We start from the raw sequence: 20,205 nt of genomic DNA on the forward strand, positions 1-20,205 counted from the left end.
ATGTCAAACCATTTCAATTTCAATTTTGGTGTGAAATGTTTTGGGATTTTTCAATGAACTGAAAATTTTCAAAAATGTCATTTTTAGTTTGACCCAAGAAGACTTCTCTTCCCCCTCCCCCATGTTTCCAAAACTAACCGTGAATCAAAAAAAGTCCATTATTCATCCCGCTCTACGTTAAACCATATTGGAACCAGTTTTACCACTCATCATGTTTCAACTCAATTTTGGAAAACTGTACCCCTTCAATTGTAAATACAGCCCTTAGAGTTTCATTATGAGAAAGATCTATTTGTAATGATTGCTTTACAGTTAGTATAACCTTGCCCTTTCCTCTTTTGCAAAAGACGAGAGACAGACCTAACAAACATAGTAGTATGATTACTATTTGGATTCTACCAGTGGTGATACATTGCACAGTTGTTTCTTTCATATTGCTAATTAAATATTGACAAAATTATAATACTTGAGAAATAAAATTAAGTTTTTAAAAATTATTTCACTTTTAACTGCTGATGAAATCTGAAGAGAATACCTTAATACAAATATGGTATGACTTTGAACTCTGTTAAACAAGATAATCTTACTAATATAAGTAGTCAGCAAAATAATATATACTGAAGTAAATGGGCTTTTCTTGAATAAATAGTTCATGTCTTACCTTGGAGTAAACCTTTTTTTCCTCCTGGAGTTCTTGGTGCTGTTGACTTTCAAGCATTTCAGTCTGGAGAGTGGCAACCATCTTTCCAACATTTTCTGATGCCTCTGAAATAACTTTCAAGGCTTCCTCATCAGGAGTGACAGGTCTGAACGTTTCTTCTTTTAGTTCTGCACATATTTCACTCCAGACTTCTCCAACCTTTGTGTTAAACAGACTATTTTTTAAAAAGGCTGATGTTTATTTCTGAGAGTTCCAGCGATTCAAAATACAATCGACATATCCTCTCCCGCTCTCCTTTTTGTTAAGTTTTATTCTCCAGAATGCTTACACAGTGCTTGTCTTCAGAGAGTTGAGAGTTGAACCAGGGTGTGAATCTGCAGCCACACCATCTTTTTTGGTACAAAACTGCCTTATCAGGCGGCGATAACAAGTTGCATAATGTGTGTGTGCACACGCATGCACAGGTGCTCAAGAAGAATAAGACAGAAAAAACTTTTGAGGGTTGTGTGTTAAATCTGATTTTTAACTTGTATATATTGCAATTATAAAGGGGTTCTTTAGCTGTAATACATTTTTATTTTTCTTGTATTTTGTGTGTGTGTGCGCGCAAAAGTAGCAACATTTAAAAAAAAATACTCACTTTAAAGTCAAGATATCGACGTATGACAGCAAGTGTGACAAAATCCTTAGCAGACAAACCAGGCAAATTTTCAAAACCTAAAAAAGTATTGTTAATTATTATTTAGATATGAATGACATCACATATTTGTCTTAAATTATAAGACAATACACCATGGCATGCACCGAGTGTGACAAAATGTTATCAAATGCAGAAGTGTTGTCACAAATTTGTTTTGTATCTTCACCAAACACTCTTTAATCCTGTCAGTTACTTGTGCTGGCTTCTGGTGATAAGATAGCCACTTCCCTATAACTAAATTGTTCTGTTTTAATGCTTTACTTCTGGGTGTCCACACAACCTTCATATCACCTGTATTGCCATGGCTGTGTTATGTCTCTGCTATTCTTGTGTTGCAAGGAAATGTTCCTCTATTTAAGTCAGATTCCATAAGGGACAGATGTAGCTAACTCCTTCCTTATTGAGAAGCATGGTACTGTGGCTCCAGTAAAAAGTGATGAATCATGAAGGAGCAGAGCTATTTAGCAGAAGAGTCATACTACAAGGATTTTGGTACTTTCTTTCAGGGATTTGTACTGAGAGCCTCTTCTAACTCCTGAACTCAGCCTTGCAAACAGAATGACTCCAGTATTTTATAAAATGCTACTAAGAATAAATGTAAACAGAGAGGGTGGAGGCAAGGTCCAGCTACTAAGACTTTGAATTCTCACTTTTGTGCATGTTGAAATTTCAATAATAATATCCAATTTACATAATTTTGAATTGTTCAGCTATTATATTTGCCCAAATCTCATTATAAATTTCACATTCACAAAATACTTGTAGCCCAACACTGTAGTATATATTTATTAGAGTATGTTTTACATCATTTTACAGGTTTAAAGCATTTTGTGACACGTAGCATGGCATGAAAGGAAAAGCCTTAACAGATTTTTTGGATCTGCCATACCACAGACCAAAAAACAGTATATGACATGGCTTCACTGAGAGGTATGCCACACAGTTTTAAATGCTGTAAAAAGCTTTCCAATTTTGTATAAACCATTTCCATGCTATTTGTTTCTCACATCTGGTATTCTGAACTACATAAGCAATATGGAGATATTATGTGTGAATCATAGATACGTAGGGATGGAGGGGACCTTGAGAAGTCACCAAGTCCAACCCCCTGCACTGTGGCAGAACCAAGTAAAGCTAGACGATCCCTGACAGGTGACAGGTTGGACAAACACCGAGAGGTGTTTGTCCAACTTGTTTTTAAAAGCTTCCAATGATGGGGACTCCATAATGTCCCTTAGAAGTCTATTCCAGAGCTTATCTACCCTTATGGTTAGAAAGTTTTTCCTGATATCTACCTTGAATGTAGGTCAAACATGTATAGCAATGGCTATGTTGTGCTGCTGGTGAAGAAGTTCAGATTAATGATAAATTTGAAAATTGGGATGCAATGTGTACTCCTTACCTAGCTTGCATAATACAGAATAAATTTTTGCCCTCATGTTTTCAGACACTTCCATGATAGCAATGCTGGGGCAGTTGGCAGACATTGGGATCACTCCTTGTTGTTCTTGGAAGCTGCCAACTAAAGGTTTCTTTGCATCTAATAATTTCATAACACACACACACAAAAAGTTAACAAGTGTCAGGTTACACATTATTAAACTTTTATAATTTTTTAAAAATAGGTTATATGGTTTAGGTTATATGTTAGTCAACCACTATATACTGATATATTTCACTATTTATCCTTGGTCACCTCCAAAACTGGGGTAGTCATCTCATTTAGTGTATGCCCACACAAACCTGGAATAGCTCCATTGATTTGGTGTGAGATAGGGCAGAATTTGGGCCAGGAAATGCTGATTAATACTGATAACTTCTTGTGACAATAAAAAAAATTTTCCCTTTCTTGCTATTTCACATTTTATATCCATATAAGTTATATGCAAGAAGCTCTCAACATTAGAGGAAAACCACTTTCAAGTAAACTTTGAAATAGGACATAGAACTCTCCTTAAGGACACAGCTGATACACAGCTGCAGAATGAAGCTGTTCAGCTGTCAATCATTAAAAAGGAATGGACAGCTGAGGATATTAGGGATAGTTCTCTTGCCAGGTAATGAAGCAAATGCCACCTAGTGGCAAACCTGTATAACAAAATTAAAAAAACCCACCTTTATATGTAGGCATTTTGAGGTTGGTCAGATGAAGATACACTGACATAGGAATTAGATTCACTATAATTTATTTACATTTGAAGGACTCAGTTATTAGAATAATAATTTATTTTCTACTTTATTCAATGAAACTGCACATAGATGGTTTAAAGTCTGCTAACCCTTACCAACAATTCTTCCATGTTGATCATGTTTGACTCCCAGCTCCAAATCCTCTTGTTTCCACAAATGTATTAAAAGGCTAGCTGCAGTCTGATCTTTCTTCCCTCGCCAGGTGTTGATGTGAGAAGCAGTTTTAGAATTGTCACAAAATTCAATCAATATTCCAAGAATTAGGTTGCATATGTTCTTTTGTTTTAACTTTGTCAAGGACCAGGGAAAAAAGAGTTGAAAGTAGTTTAGAACACAAAGAAATTCCATCTTCATAGCCAAAACAGAGAAATCCTATGGACCAAACTGTTCAAAACTGGTCACCAAAAGTACTTTCACAAAACTTCCATACGCACTTGTATGTGGCAGGCCCACAAGCTTTGTGTGAGTATCTTAGGTTGCCAGTAGTAAAATGCTGGCCATGTGTCTATAAAGTACCTTTTAAGTCCCTAATTCATCAAGGCACTTAAAGATATGCTTAAGTCTATCCCTATTGATTTCAATGAGACTTAAGCATGTGCTTAAATGCTTTTCTGAATCAGGACTTAAGTGAATAGCCTATAAATAGAAGAATCCATTAAAATATAAATTTGAGTGAAATTAACACCGACAAATAATTTTTTAAAAACAAAGATAAAATGAGAAACTTGTATGATATATGCATGTGCCCTGGAGTGTAGGTACTTACATTGAGTGAATTAACTGCTCTGGGTTTCACATGATATTGTATACCGATATGGTACTCTCAGCAGGAGCAATAACAAAAAAGGAAAAAGTTGCTATTTTTCTATGTTTTAGTACTAGTGTTATTCTCTAATAAAATAATAAATAAATGAATTAATAATACCTACTGCCAACAAATCCAGAAGGAGAAAAATGCCCTCTTTTCTGAGAAAATAATCCTCTGTGATGTAACATCCCATGACACAGCACCTTAAATGGAAATAATTTCCATGTTAGAAATAACACCTTTTACACTATACAACATCCTAGCAAACATGCAGATAATTTACTTTAATGTGTTGCATAAAAATATCATTTGATATAACAGGATGTTTACTGGGAAACAGAAAAGTGGTATAGTACCCATCACTTTATCACTGCATTTAAATATATTAACACTGCATTGCTTTTAAAAGAAGAAAATAAATATACTTGCTAAAAATTGATTGAAGAGCCACTAGTGTTAAGTATGTTTCAGAATTTTTTTTTGGTAAGGTTTGTTTCAGCCGCTGTAGGTTAGAGCAACCTCATTTGGGCTCCAATCACCTCAGAACCAGGGGAGATTAAAGGCTTGTCTACACTGGCAAGTTTCTGCACAGTAAAGCAGCTTTCTGCACTCAAATTGCAAACGTGCACACACTGCAAGCCACTTTGTACGCAGAAATGCCTCAGTTGCAGTGCTGCAGAAAAACCACCTTAATGAGAATCGTAAGGCTATTTGCGCAGAGGCTCCAGCGCTCTATTGCCAGTGTAGACACTTGATTGCTTTCTGCGCTGTAATTGGCCTCCGGACCTGTCCCATAATGCCTCAAGTGACCAATCTGCTCATTGTTTTGAACTCGGCTGCCCTGGAGACATGCACCCCTCCTCTTTCAAAGCACTGTTTCTGACAGCCGTTGCGTGCTGTGCTGATCTGCTCCGTGACACAAAGCAAACCATTAATGTGGAATGCTTGTGCTGTTGAACACAGAGGCAGAGGTGTGTGTGTGTGTTGTGTGACTGAGAGAGAGATTACTGTACAGAGAGCCCAGGGAGGGATGCAGAGGCTGATGTCGGGGTTTCCCCCTCCCCCTGCCTCAGGACTGGTTGCTTCCTGCCGCTGTCTGAATTTACAAGACTGCATGCTGACACACACTCTGTTCCCCAAAACACACTGTCTCTCTCCTCTCCTCCTCCATATACACACACACACACAAACTCCCTGTCACACACACTTCCATCCCCCTCCCCGCTACTTCAGTTGAAAAGCAGCTGGCGATGTAGTAGGATGCCCATGGGATTGGGAAACTTGTATCATGTGACACTGTGCCTGTCCCATGCAAACCCTCCCCAAAGCACCCTGCGGCCAGTTGCACAGTGGAATAGCTACCACAATGCACTGTTGTCTTTGCCATTGCAAGACTGCTAATATGGATGCGCTCCAGCATCACAAAGAGCACAGTGTGGACACGCAGCAGCGGTTTAATTCCAGCGTTTTAATAAAAGTGGTATAACTTGTGCAGAAACTTGCCAGTGTAGACATACCCTTAGAGCCACTTCTACTTCCTCAAGTTCATGGTCAGCATCATCTGAAGATTGAAACCAGTGCCTAAAGGACTTCTTTGCATATCAGTGATGCAATCTTCATTCAGTACAGCTCAAAGCCACCTTTCTACTATCTCAATCCTGGGTAGCCTGGGGGCAGAAACAGCTCACAGTACAAGATATGCTACTTGTATCCAGTAGGTGTGGCAACTGTGGATGAGTTCACAAGGTGCTCCACCTCCCACCTTTGGCATGGCCCCTCCTTACTCCCAACAGGACACCTGTGTCAAGAGTGGGAGGAGGAAGTGGGTGGCCTAAAGCCAAGCATTGCTTGTACAATCCAAGAATTTTCCTGGCACAGGAGAAATCTTCAGCTGCTCTTTTAGGGCATCTTTCTGTCTGCTATGGGTGAAATTAGTACCAAGGATTGAGCCCCAGATCTACTATGAATTGAGTACAAAAATATTTTTATTATGATTTAGTCAAAAGGCATAATGAACATTTAAGCACCTTAAATTAGAGAAAGGTCTTCATGTCTAGAGAAGAGTAACAACTGTACAAACATAAAATACAGGACTTCCCTTTAACAATTACTGTTATTAAAATAGTTCCACACTTACCACAAACTGTCTAATGTGCTAAAAAGGAGTCGATTATGACCTAATCCACTATATAACTTATTTGGATCCATCTTCATGAATGGCATAAGTATATCCACTCCTCCACAGCCAAACAGTTCCTGTTAAGACATTAATCAAAACTGTATTTTTCCTAAATACACACAAAATCTCAAACAAACAAAAACTAAATCATGTTCCTTGTATCTGTATTAGTCCTTCCTCATGAACTAGAGGAGATTTTTTTCCTTATACTGACAGTGCTAAAATAGATTTTCAGTTTTTGATTCTAAAAGTCCTTATCTCACTATTTCTTCACCCCAAACAAACATATTTTCACCCCTTTGTTTAGATGATGCAAAATGCTAATGACAGGGTTCTGTCAACTGCTCAAAAGGACTATGAGTAAGATGATGGAAGTAAAATGCAACATCACTGAAACTAGTTGTCAGAGAGCCTTTTATTCATGAGTGGTGAACTTCAAATGATAGTTACCTTTGAAGAAAATGGCAGTGTAATTTAAATAAAAACGTATTTTGACTTTTCTCACAGAATAATGCAGTAGGATTACCTTTCTATGAAGATCATTTTCACAGAGAGTAGACAAGATAAGTAATATATCAGTTTGAATTTCCAGTACAATGGCATCTTCTTTTTCTTTAGATTTGTTTGCTATATGCTTTAATATATCTGGAATGACAGACAAATTAAAAACATGAGTGTCCTGTTTTACACAGAAAAGCTCATTATATCCAGTTACTACCTTTGCTGATATTTTTAAAATAAAATTTTCCAATGCAAGTACTCTATTGTCTAGCACAATCTACAGGTGCTATACAATATTTATCTACTGAACTTCACAAAATCTCACATAACCTGTAGTATTCCTGAATGAAAATTAGTTGCTAACAATAAAAATTAAGGATTAGATTGTGTAACCTTTACCCCATGGACTAAAGCCAGTGGAACTACAGGCTTGTCCACACAGCAAACTACTGAGCTAAAAACCAGGTGTGAATCTACAGAACACCAGCTTGCTGTGCACCAACTTGCCATGTGGATACAGAGCAGTGAAAGTCCCAGAGCACGGCTTAGTGTATAGAGAGCAGAATACTAAGCAGCACTCCAGGACTATCACTGTGCTGTAGTAATATCCATATAACCAGTTAGTGAGCAGCAAGCTGGTATGCTGTAGATTCACATCCTGGCTTGCCACAAGATAACTCACCAAGTAGACAAGCCCACTTAAGTGCCCTCCCAGGATAAATTAAAGCTCCACAATTTGATATCCAAAATAAGGGGTGAAATCCTGGCTCCACTGCAATCAATGGGTGTTTTTCCATTGACTTCAGTGAGACCAGATTTTCATCGAAGGACATTAAACCCTTTATTTCTCTCCAAAATAGAATTTCTATTATAAGACATTCCCTGTCTTCCACATCATGCCATCATTAGATTCCTCCAATTTTGGTTCTGTTGCACTCCTGGAAGTTTTATTTAAAAAGCAAAACAAAATAAAAATAACTTTGTAAACAATTCCTGACTTCACAATTGACACAAATTAAAAATAATAAATAGTACATTATAGTAGGTATGCTATATTGGACTAAGAAGTGGTCTGAGGTGCAGAGTGGGACAGAACTAGAGAAGCTTTACTCTGCATTTCTCTCCCTTATTCTCCTGGCACAACATTTAACAGATAAAAGACTTATGTGTAGGCACTGATTCTGCATTTATATAAAGGCCCCTTTACACCACTCTGGCAGCAAAAGTGAGTGTGAGTTACATTTCTGCTCATTTTAAGGTCCCTTTTCTCTGTCAGAGTGCTTTAAAATGGTCTTAGTGTAAATGAGAATTAGGGTCACAGTCTCTGACACTGCTCCTATCCAAGTCAACAGGAGTTCTACCATTGATTTCAGCAGGCAAGGACCAGGGCCATAATCATGCATGTAAATTATATGGGAGTTCAGAGAATACAAAACAGTAATGGGATCCACAACCTTTCACTCCTAAACTCTGAAGTGCTTTGAGATTTACTGACAAACAGTGCTCTATGAGAACAAGATATTATTATTAAATCACGGATTCAGATCAGTTCAGTCAATTCTGGTAAAAAGTTATCATAGGATACTTGTTCAGTGACCAATGAGTCTGCTACCCTTGTGAATACTCTCACCAAAAAAAGGATAAAGAATGAATTAAGATGGATGTTAAACTATTCTCTCATTGCAATTCAGTGTAGATTCTCTCCACCCTCCAGAACAATCTCTGTGTTATGTGTTTGTACAGTACCAAGCACAATGGGGCCCTGGTCAATAATTGGGGTCCCTAGGTGCTACCATAATAATAATAATAATTAGACAGCTTGCACTTTGCAAATTATATCCCTTGGCTTTACAGAAGTATTCTATTTTGTGTGTGTGTGTGTGTGTGTGTGTGTGTGTGTTGTAGTGTCACAACATTAAAACAAATTAAATCAATGAATTTTTACATTGTTTTCACTTTTCCCCCTACTCGTGCTCTCACATATTGAAATTTTTCAGCAGCTGGGGACATGTATTAAAAAGTAAAGCACAACAACATGGATGGATCTGGATATGTCTAACTGATCAAGAGACCATACTTTGACAGAAAGGTTTCATGAAAGAGATTACTAGTAATGCCTTTCTTCACTTAAAAAAGGAAAGTATCTCAGATAAGAGTCAACGCTGGTAATTGATGACGACCCTCAAGTGTTAATATCTATGAACTAGTACCTGTACCACGTGGCACAATGTTGTTTGTACATCAATATTAGAAATGTATAAAAATGGAGCACATCTAATTTTATGTGCTAGAAGGTAAAAATAGGAAATTAGAGAACATAACATTCCCAGTTTGTACACTTATGTGCAACATTTGAAACACACTATATTCAACAGAAGAACGCGCTATATATTGGATAAATATCACAACATAAATTGCGCTTTACCCAACAGTTGGTTAATTGCTCCCTGATCACAAAGATCAAGGTTCACAGCTTCGTCACAAAGGGACACCACAGGTCTCAGGACTCTCAGACTATAGCGCATCTGTGCAAGTTTGTTGCCACGACCACCTGCACCATGGAAACAGTTACCTTGACCGAAGAAGGGATCTGTGGATAAATCAAAACAAACATCTGCTTTTGCAATTTAGTGTAGATTCAAAATAAAATTGTGCTTTCAGTTGCTCTTTTGCAGATTTCAAATAAACCAAAACCAAAGTAACTAATCCCTTATTAAAAAGGGCTTTTTGTTTAAAAATAATTTTCTAATAAGAAATCTTAAAATACTTATAACTATACTTTTTATTATCATTACAAATGTGTTTTAATGAGTATTTTTAATTAGTCAGTAACTTACTGAGCTAACTAAATTGTTGAAATAGTTTTTTTCAGTGGAAACCGTGCTCCAATAAGACAAGTAAAAGAACATAAGAACGGCCATACTGGGTCAAACCAAAGGTCCATCTAGCCCAATATCCTGTCTTCTGATAGTAGCCAGTGCCAGGTTCCCCACAGGGAATGAACAGAACAGGTAATCATCAAGTGATCCATTCCCCGTCTCCCATTCCCAGCTTCTGGCAAACAGAGGTTAGGGACACCATCCCTGCCCATCCTGGCTAATAGCATTGATGGACGCATCCTCCATGAATTTATCTAGTTCATTTTTGAACCCTGTTACAGTCTTGGCCTTCACAACATCCTCTGGCAAAGAGTTCCACAGGTTGACTGCGGGTTGTGTGAAGAAATACATTCCTTTTGTTTGTTTTAAACCTGCTGCCCATTAATTTCATCAGGTGACCCCTAATTCTTATGAGAAGGAGTAAATAACACTTCCTTATTTACTTTCTCCACACCAGTCGTGATTTTATAGATCTCAATCATATTCCCCCTTAGTCGTCTCTTTTCCAAGCTGAAAAATCCCAGTCTTATTAATCTCTCCTCATATGGAAGCCGTTCCATACCCCTTATAATTTTTGTTGCCCTTTTCTGAACCTTTTCCAATTCCAATGTGTCTTTTTTGAGATGGGGCAACCACACCTGCATGTGGTATTCAAGATGTGGGCATACCATAGATTTATACAGAGACAATATTATATTTTCTGTCTTATTATCTATCCCTTCCTTAATGATTCCCAACATTCTGTTTGCTTTTTTGACTGCTGCTGCACATTGAGCGGATGTTTTTAGAGAACTATTCACAATGATGCCAAGATCTTTCTTGAGTGGTAACAGCTAATTTAGACTCCATCATTTTATATGTATAGTTGGGATTATGTTTTCCAACGTGCATTACTTTGCATTTATCAACATTGAATTTCATCTGCCATTTTGTTGCCCAGTCACCCAGGTTTGAGAGATCCTTTTGTAGCTCTTCGCAGACTGCCTGGGACTTAACTATCTTGAGTAGTTTTGTAGCATCTGCACATTTTGCCACCTCACTGTTTACCCCTTTTTCCAGATCATTTATGAATAAGATGAATAGCACTTAGCTCAGTATAGACCACTATTTACCTCTCTCCATTCTGAGAAGGGACAATTTATTATATCTTTTAACCAGTTATCAAACCTGAGAGGGCCTTTCCTCTCATCCCATGACAGCTTACTTTGCTTAAGAGCCTTTGGTGAGGGACCTTGTCAAAGGCATTCAGAAAATCTAAGTACACTATATCCACTGGTTCCCCCTTGTCCACATGCTTGTTGACCCCCCATCAAAGAATTCTAGTAGATTGGTGAGGCATGATTTCCCTTTACAAAAACCATGTTGATTCTTTCCCAACAAATTATGTTCATCTATGTGTCTGACAATTTTGTTCTTTACTATTGTTTCAACCAGTTTGCCTAGTACTGAAGTCAGGCTTACTGGCCTGTAATTGCTGAGATCAACTCTGGAGCCCTTTTTAAAAATTGGCATCACATTAGCTATCCTCCAGTCAACAGAAGCTCATTTAAATGATAGGTTACAGATGACAGTTAGTAGTTCTGCAATTTCACATTTGATTTCCTTCAGAACTCTTGGGTGAATACCATCTGGTCCTGGTGACTTATTACTGTTTAGTTTACCAATTTGTTCCAAAACCTCCTCTAATGACACCTCAATCTGGGACAGTTCCTCAGATTTGTCTCCTAAAAAGACTGGCTCAGGTTTGGAAATCTCCCTCACATCCTCAGCCGTGAAGACCATTGCTAAGAATTCTTTCAGTTTCTCTGCAATGGCCTCAATGTCCTTGAGTGCTCCTTTAGCATCTTGATCGTCCAGTGGCCTCACTGGTTGTTTAGCAGGCTTCCTGCTTCTGATGTACTTAACATTTTTTTTGCTGTTACTTTTTGAGCCTTTGGCTAGCTGTTCTTCAAATTCTTTTTTGGCCTTCCTAATTATATTTTTACACCCTCACTTGCCAGAGTTTAAGCTCCTTTCTATTTTTCTCACTACGATTTAACTTCCACTTTTTAAAGGATGCCTTTTTGCCTCTCACTGCTTCTTTTACTTTGATGTTTAGCCACAGTGGCACTTTTTTGGTTCTCTTACTATGTTTTTTAATTTGGGGTACATTTAAGTAGAGACTCTATTATGGTGTCTTTAAAAAGAGGGAAAACTGAGATTACCAGATTAAGTGAAAATTTATCTGTACCATAAAATACTCATCTGATTAAATTTACTTATTTCTGTGCAGGAAACACTCAAAACTGGAATAAAAAAAAGTAATGTGGGCCAGCTATGAGGTGCATTGGATGAGCTGTTGTGTAGAAAACTGTAGAGCATCTTTCTTCAGTACGAGAGTTCATTCCTATTTAAGTTTTTCAAAAACTGATGAGAAAACTGATATAGTTCCTGTAGGAACTATATTTGAAAATTGTATTCCATGTTCATCAGTTTTTCTGTTTAATAGTTGTGTTGTATTTTCAGGGCCATGATATATAATTGGGATGGATGTCTAAAGTCAACTCACCTTGGCCCACACACCATTCTAGAAACATAAGGAGACGAGTATTCCCTTGACAGGTCATGTAGTCATCCACTAACAATGGAGCCACTGAAGCTAATGTAGCAATTGCATGAAGCTGTAATTCTTCATATTGGGCTGCTGACCAGTCACGTACACCAGGCTTTTCATTTGGTTTTACATAATGAAACAAAGCCAGCACCACTTTACCCTCATTTAGCAGCTGCAGATTCAAAAGATAAATAGGATACAGATATAGCTTAAAGATGTCACATGAAAATACGAAAAAAATCTAAGAGACTCAGTCAACTAATTTTTAAAATAGTTTTTAACTCAACTGTTTACAATTTCCTCCTTAAGGCTTTTAAAATGTACCCTTCAGTGTTTAGGCAATGCACAGACTCTCTCTGCGCATGATAAATGGTCACTTTACTATCACCTTGTATCAATGGTCAGTGGATCAAGCCCTCAACAAGTTTGTTCTAATTCAGTGATTAACAACACACTGTTTTTTGTTTTGTTTTTTAAATTAGTCTCTTGGATAAAGCTGTTGGGCCACATCTTCATCTGGTATAAATAATCATAGGGGCAGGGACCTCTTTTTGATCTTTGTTTGTACAGCCCCTATAGCACAAAGGAGTCCCACTTATGGGCCAGGACCTAAAGCTGCTACAATAATACAACCAATAATAATAATAATTATAAAATTGAAGTCATTATGAGGGTAGGAGGATCTGCATCACAGGAGGCAAGTTTGATGGGGGTGTCAGGGATGTTTTGACTGTTGCGGGTGATGTTTGTGGTATGGTGTAATGCTGATATAAAAGGCTCAAAGACAGGTGTGTGGTGGGAGGACAGTCGCAACTAATGACAAGCTTGATGCATGATAATTCTTAGCTACCATATGCACTCAGCTAGCCTCTCATCAGTTTTACTGACTCATTGCCCAGTGGCTCCTTCAGGCTGTCAGAATCTGCAGAAATAGGGAGAAAATGCCCAGGACAGGACAGGTCTGTACTAGGAAAATTACCCGTGGTTGGCAATAGGAGCAGGTACATTGAAACTAGTGCTGAATATAGTTCAGTGAAGACAAATACTGTTCATATTCTGCACCAATTCAGTAAAACGTGGTTTCTGAAACAGTGATGAACTTGGCTTGTCCTCGTCTACATCTGCATTTGAGTCATGCCCAGCTTTCGCTTTTCAGAATAGGTAATTTTTTTTAGTGTTGGACTAGATTTGCAAAACCTCTAAAAAAATAGACACCTTATATTGCAGTACAGCATCAGCACGAGGTCTGAAGCTAAGTACTGGTGTAAGATTATGAATTATTCACCTACAGATGAGCATATGGACATGGACAGTAAAGAATATTGCTATGATCAGTATAATGCTTTCATTTATTTACACAACCAATTTGGGTACAACTTACCTGTACTGCACACAGATCTTTTGCTAAGACTGCAACCATGTTAAACAGCAATTTTTTCAGCTCAAAGTCTTCATAACTGTAGGTAAGCTTAAGACCTCTTACCAAAGGATTGTGACTTTTAACTGGGAAGGAAATTATAGCCAAATTACAACTAAAGCTAAACAAAAAAAATCAAAATATGATAATTAGGAAAAAAGCACTTATATTTCACATGTGCAATAAGAAGACATCTTACCTTCATTAAACGTTGCTAATAGAATTAACTGCTTAGTAAATCCACTTTCCTAACAGACATACAAAATAAATGTTTTAATTAAATCATACCTCATAATTTCATTGTAAGTTTTACTATTTTCTTGACAACATTTCAAAATGTCAGCTCTCATTTGTCAGTATATTCAGCATTTTACCAAATTAGGTGACAAGGTATTTGGTAATCTAAGGGTTCAATTAATCAAAATGTATACCTCATTCTGCACAAATATATGCAAGTCTGTGGAATCCCCAAAAGATTGGCATTCACTGGTCCAGTCTGGCACAGATGAAGACAACAGTCTCATAGTGTGGTTAGGGCTAAATTTGCAAAGTGGCTCCCTTCATTTGTGAGCATACAATTTTGCCAATTTGAGTAATGTTTGTGCATTCATTTGTACACACATACGTGTGTTTGTGTGTGCAATTTGTGCATGTAAATATGCTTTTTACATTCAAATGATAAAAATTTAAAACTGATCACATGAAAATTGTATGCATGAGTAATGTGGGCTCAAATGGATGCCACATATTGAAAATTTGGCTGTTATGGTCCATGACAAAAAATAGATGTGAGCAAACTATAGCTGCCAGACAGCCAGTTGAGCAACAATACCTCCAGGACTGGACATAGTACAAAGAACTGACTAGACAAATTGTGCTCAGTCCAATAGTCTCAAACTGCAAAAAGCACTTTTTGTCATTAGAAAAATACTGCAATGATTATTTATGGGCCTCCTCACAAAAGAAAAAAAAAAAAAAGAGGACTTTTGTCATACCATAGAAGGATGAAATAATTAACAGATTTCCAACTTGCTTCAATATTCATTGAACAACCACAAAACAGCGTTTTAATGAAAATAATTTGTTGGAATATTAACATGCATATTTTTCCTCTAAATGTTAATTTGGTAATAAACTAAGATGGAAATTGGTTTACAATTACCACGCTACCCCTTTTTTTAAAAATAAGAGTTGCTGCTACTGGTAAACTCAGAAATGCTAACTTTAATTTTATTATGAGCCTTATTTTTACAGGAAGTTTGCAATTCATATGTGGTAAGACATTCTTTTCAAACTTTTGAAATTTCAAATCGCTGGGCTGAGCAAAATGGCCATTTTTTGTTTAAATGACTGTTTCATGAGGTATTGGAAGCATTACTATTAGAAGTATTACTATTATGGCATTATGTTAAATGACAAACCAGAGATTTATGTAATTAGAGGAAAAACACATATAAATAAAAAAAAAGTGAAACATTAACAAGAAAATTTATGAGATTACCTTCAAGAGAGGACTCAATCTACTGCTTATATAAGGTAATATACTTGACTACCCATCCCTTGAACCTTATGGATAATCTCCATACACAATGCAAAATAAATAGTGTCCAGTCTAAACTGAAAATTTTTCTTCCATCATGGAATATTAGGGATGTCAACCCTCCCGGACTGGCCAGGAGTCTCCCAGAATCAGTCTCGATCTCCCAGTGGCTATTAAAAGCCATCTAGGAGATTTTAATATGCCGCTAAGAGTCCAGTTGGCGGCGCAGCGGGGCTAAGGCACGCTCCCTACCTGCCCTGGCTCTGTATGGCTCCCGGAAGTGACTGACATGACTGGCTCCTAGGTGCAGGGATGGCCGCGGGATCTCTGCATGCTGCCCCCACTCCGAGTGCTGACTCTGCAGCTCCCATTGACCGGGAACCGTGGCCAATGGGAGCTGTGGGGGCAGTGCCTGCAGGCAGGGGCAGTGCACAGTACCGGCTGGCCGCCTGAGCTTAGGAGCCAGACATGCCAGTCGCTTCCAGGAGTTTCCTGAGGTAAGCCTCCCAGCCGGAGCCTGCGCCCCTCACTCCCTCCTGCACCCAACCCTCTGCCCCAGGCTCAGCCTGGAGCCCCCTCCCACACTCCGCACCCCTCGGCCTCAGCCCCGAGCCCAGACCCCAAATACCCCCTCCCACACCTCAACCCCCTGCCCCAGCCCAGTGAAAGTGAGTGAGGGTGGGGGAGAGCGTGCGACGGAGGGAGGGGGGATGGAGTGAGCAGGGAGTGGAGCCTCAGAGAAGGGGCAGGGCAGGGGCATGGACTCGGGGAAGGGGCTGAGCAAGGGTGTTTGGGTTTGTGTGATTAGACAATTAGCAATCCTATAGAATATACTTGTTTTCCAGAAGTAATTTACAGTTCTCATTTCCTTTTTCTTAGTCCCAGGCTTAATCTTTGAGCTGATTTGTAGGTTGTCATAAAGTGCATGGTTTCTCAATTTTTGCACTTTTATGTGATGGAGAAAAAAGGTTGCTAAATATCTACTGTAGCTACGATCACAAAGATTAAATGCCTGGGCCCAGATCCTCAAAAATATTTATGCACCTAATTCCCATTGACATCAATGGCAGTTAGGCACATAAATACTTTTGAGGATCTGGGCTCTGAAAAATTCAGACATAAAATAAGCTACTGTAAAAGTGTGATAGACATTCTAAAATGGCCACTGGGAAAACAGGAAGCGTCAATTAAATTCTATGTTTCCATATTCCAAATTATAAGGGCGATCCAGCAAGTGTGTACTCAAGTGTGAAACTTAATGTGAAACTCTTATTCAAGCAAAGATGAATTCCATAAAAGGAGAACATGCCTGACCAGGCCCCTAACAACATCTAGCTGATTCATGTAATCAGAAATTTGTTTGACTAATTATTAGTTATGTCACGACTATTTAGAATTCTAAATCTACAACTGTGAAACAGAGTAAAAGAATATTAGCTTATTTAAAACAAGGCACCGTACAGCTCTCTCGTAAAAGCTATGAAATATTCCAGAAGATGTGGGCAATGAAGTAAACACACACTTCTTAGGCAACTTACTGTAATAATCTTATTCCTTAGATTTTCCAAACAATGAGTACAGTTTTAAACATAAGGCTCCCTGTAACAGGACACTTCTGTTAAGTCTTGCAGTTATTTTTGTTTTGTTTTCTCACTATCAAATCATCTTTATGTTATTGGGCAGGAGCTAACAGTATTAAGGGTTTGAGTGTCTCTGAGGCAGAGGGAACTACAGAAAGAAACAGTCTTCCTGGAAGGAAAGCCCTGAATAGCCAAGCATGAGAGAAAGAATAGGCTGAATTTAACAATACAGTAAATCCCAAGGAAGTGGTAATTTTGGACTATATCCAGTGCATACAGAACAGGATAGTTAATATGTTACCAACCTGTAAGGCTCAGAAGTATGAATACTCACGATCATTGGTGCTCCAGGGTTTTCAGCTATGAGTGTGGCTATTACTAAGAGGTCGTTTCTCAGCTGGCGATCATAGTGACGGAAACCATGCATGAGTAAGTTCACAAACACTTCCTTCAAAGCACTTAGAAGAAAATGAAAGTCAGAGTTTTATATTCCTTTTCATATTCTATTTATGTGCAGCTCCTGAGTACATGAATCCCATTGCAAGTCAGACTTTTCAAAGTCTAGATTAGTGTGCAGTTGCAAGCACCACAACTTCCCAAGTTTTTTTCAAAATTGATATTTTATACGTACCACGGTGTATTTAATTTAAGCATCAACTGCTAAAATAGGCATAATTGGACACAAATCTTTGTTTTACAGGTGTTAAATTGAGTTTATAAAGAGATGTCTATTTACTCAAGCAACGGTATGCTTAACTGCATCTTGCTGTCTGATTAAAACATTTCCTTTAAAAACAGAAGGGCAAATCCTCAGTGAAAGTCAACACAACTCCATTGACTAATGGAGTAATGTAGCTGAGGATCTGGTTCTCAGCCTTGTATTTTATAAAACATATCATTTACTACTAATTTTATAGGTTTCAGAGTAACAGCCGTGTTAGTCTGTATTCGCAAAAAGAAAAGGAGTACTTGTGGCACCTTAGAGACTAACCAATTTATTTGAGCATGAGCTTTCGTGAGCTACAGCTCACTTCATCGGATGCATACCGTGGAAACTGCAGCAGACTTTATATATACACAGAGAATATGAAACAATACCTCCTCCCACCCCACTGTCCTGCTGGTAATAGCTTATCTAAAGTGATCATCAGGTTAGGCCATTTCCAGCACAGTTGATAGATTTCCACTCCATACGGCTAAATGCAGTGCCTTGCATAATGACAGGTTTCAGAGTAACAGCCGTGTTAGTCTGTATTCGCAAAAAGAAAAGGAGTACTTGTGGCACCTTAGAGATTAACTCTAAGGTTTGTGTGGGGGGGGTGGAGGGTGAGAAAACCTGGATTTGTGCTGGAAATGGCCTAACCTGATGATCACTTTAGATAAGCTATTACCAGCAGGACAGTGGGGTGGGAGGAGGTATTGTTTCATATTCTCTGTGTATATATAAAGTCTGCTGCAGTTTCCACGGTATGCATCCGATGAAGCGAGCTGTAGCTCACGAAAGCTCATGCTCAAATAAATTGGTTAGTCTCTAAGGTGCCACAAGTACTCCTTTTCTTTTTACTAATTTTATAAAAGCGGCAAAGAGTCCTGTGGCACCTTACAGACATAGACTAACAGACGTATTGGAGCATAAGCTTTCATGGGTGAATACCCGCTTCGTCGGACGCATGTAGTGGAAATTTCCAGAGGCAGGTATAAATATGCAAGCAAGAATCAGGCTAGGAATAACGAGGTTAGCTCAATCAGGGAGGATGAGGCCCTCTTCTAAGCAGTTGAGGTGTGAACACCAAGGGAGGAGAAACTGCTTTAGTAGTTGGCTGGCCATTCACAGTCTTTGTTTAATCCTGAGCAGTTTCTCTTCCCTTGGTGTTCACACCTCAACTGCTTAGAAGAGGGCCTCATCCTCCCTGATTGAGCTAACCTCGTTATTCCTAGCCTGATTCTTGCTTGCATATTTATACCTGCCTCTGGAAATTTCCACTACATGCATCCGACGAAGGGGGTCTTCAGCCACGAAAGCTTATGCTCCAATACATCTGTTAGTCTATAAGGTGCCACAGGACTCTCTGCCGCTTTTACAGATCCAGACTAACACGACTACCCCCTGATACTTTATTTTTTTTTAGCATTGCAGTAAAGCATTGCATTGATTTAAGGCCGGATTCCGCAGTCCTTTCCTTCTGCAGGATCAGGCCCACAATAATTACTGATAAACTGCATAACCTGCATTTCTCTTAACATGCTGAGAGACAAGACATCAAACAAAATGCAAAAATCCAGTAACATATTATTTTAGTACTACACAGATTGCTCCAAAATTGTAATACTAGTTTACATAATGTTTGATTGTACTTACTATATACATTCCAAATTACTGAGCTGATTAACAATTTCTTCTTTTGACATGTTTTCTAATAAGTTCCATAGGATTTCTGATGAACGGAACAGTAGCTGTCCAGAGGGATCAGCATCATTTAGATGAGAACAGATTCTGCTGGCTGCATGGGCTTTCATCATAAGTTTACAATTTACTCCTGTAATTAAGAAAGTCTGAATAATCAACTCCCTGCAGGTTGGTAATTGTGTGTGTGTGTATATATGTATATATATATATATATATATATATATATATATATATAAAAAAATAAAGAAAAGCATATCTGAGATAATGAGATTGTTAAAAAAAATCCTATACTAACCAGATGTGGAGAGATGCTGTAGGGCTTTAAGTACCCATAACTTCTCAGCAAGTTGATTTTCAACCAATGCTAGAGACAAAACTAGGGTTTCTGCTAAACCTCCTAATTCAGCCATTTGTATCTTATAGTTTGCACTTGTAGAGTGGAAACCTGTATGTACAATAGTTGAGACGTATAACTATTTAGACATGCATAATCACATACAATATCTAGTTTTCTTCAAAAAATGGATGAAATGTGAATTTCAGTAATTTTAGTGAAAATTATCGAAAGTGAAACTTTTAACCAAGATCAAGACCTCATTGTGTTAGGTGCTATACAAACATATAGTAAGAGTTGGTTCCTAGCTTGTAGAGTTAACAGTCTAACACACAAACGGTGGAAGAGGAAACAGAGGCACAGAACAGTGAAGTGACTTGCTCTAGGTCACACAACATGTCAGTGGCAGACATGGA

General features: G+C 38.2%; 1 protein-coding gene across 1 annotated transcript in view; it reads right to left on the reverse strand.

Moving 5' to 3' along the window:
* Positions 1 to 20,205, reverse strand: part of CFAP69 (cilia and flagella associated protein 69) — a 38,287-nt gene that overhangs the window by 7,603 nt on the left and 10,479 nt on the right. Inside the window, exons 7-20 of the mRNA XM_077809418.1 lie at positions 19,751 to 19,900; positions 19,408 to 19,585; positions 17,383 to 17,506; positions 14,128 to 14,176; positions 13,893 to 14,014; positions 12,467 to 12,683; positions 9,465 to 9,629; positions 7,065 to 7,183; positions 6,497 to 6,615; positions 4,481 to 4,562; positions 3,647 to 3,839; positions 2,764 to 2,901; positions 1,302 to 1,378; positions 662 to 859 (exon numbers count right to left, since the gene is read on the reverse strand). Of these exons, the coding sequence (XP_077665544.1) occupies positions 662 to 859; positions 1,302 to 1,378; positions 2,764 to 2,901; positions 3,647 to 3,839; positions 4,481 to 4,562; positions 6,497 to 6,615; positions 7,065 to 7,183; positions 9,465 to 9,629; positions 12,467 to 12,683; positions 13,893 to 14,014; positions 14,128 to 14,176; positions 17,383 to 17,506; positions 19,408 to 19,585; positions 19,751 to 19,900 (1,931 nt within the window). The remainder of the gene's footprint in view (positions 1 to 661; positions 860 to 1,301; positions 1,379 to 2,763; positions 2,902 to 3,646; positions 3,840 to 4,480; positions 4,563 to 6,496; positions 6,616 to 7,064; positions 7,184 to 9,464; positions 9,630 to 12,466; positions 12,684 to 13,892; positions 14,015 to 14,127; positions 14,177 to 17,382; positions 17,507 to 19,407; positions 19,586 to 19,750; positions 19,901 to 20,205) is intronic.

This window comes from Eretmochelys imbricata, chromosome 2 (assembly GCF_965152235.1).
Source record: "Eretmochelys imbricata isolate rEreImb1 chromosome 2, rEreImb1.hap1, whole genome shotgun sequence".
NCBI lineage: Eukaryota > Metazoa > Chordata > Testudines > Cheloniidae > Eretmochelys > Eretmochelys imbricata.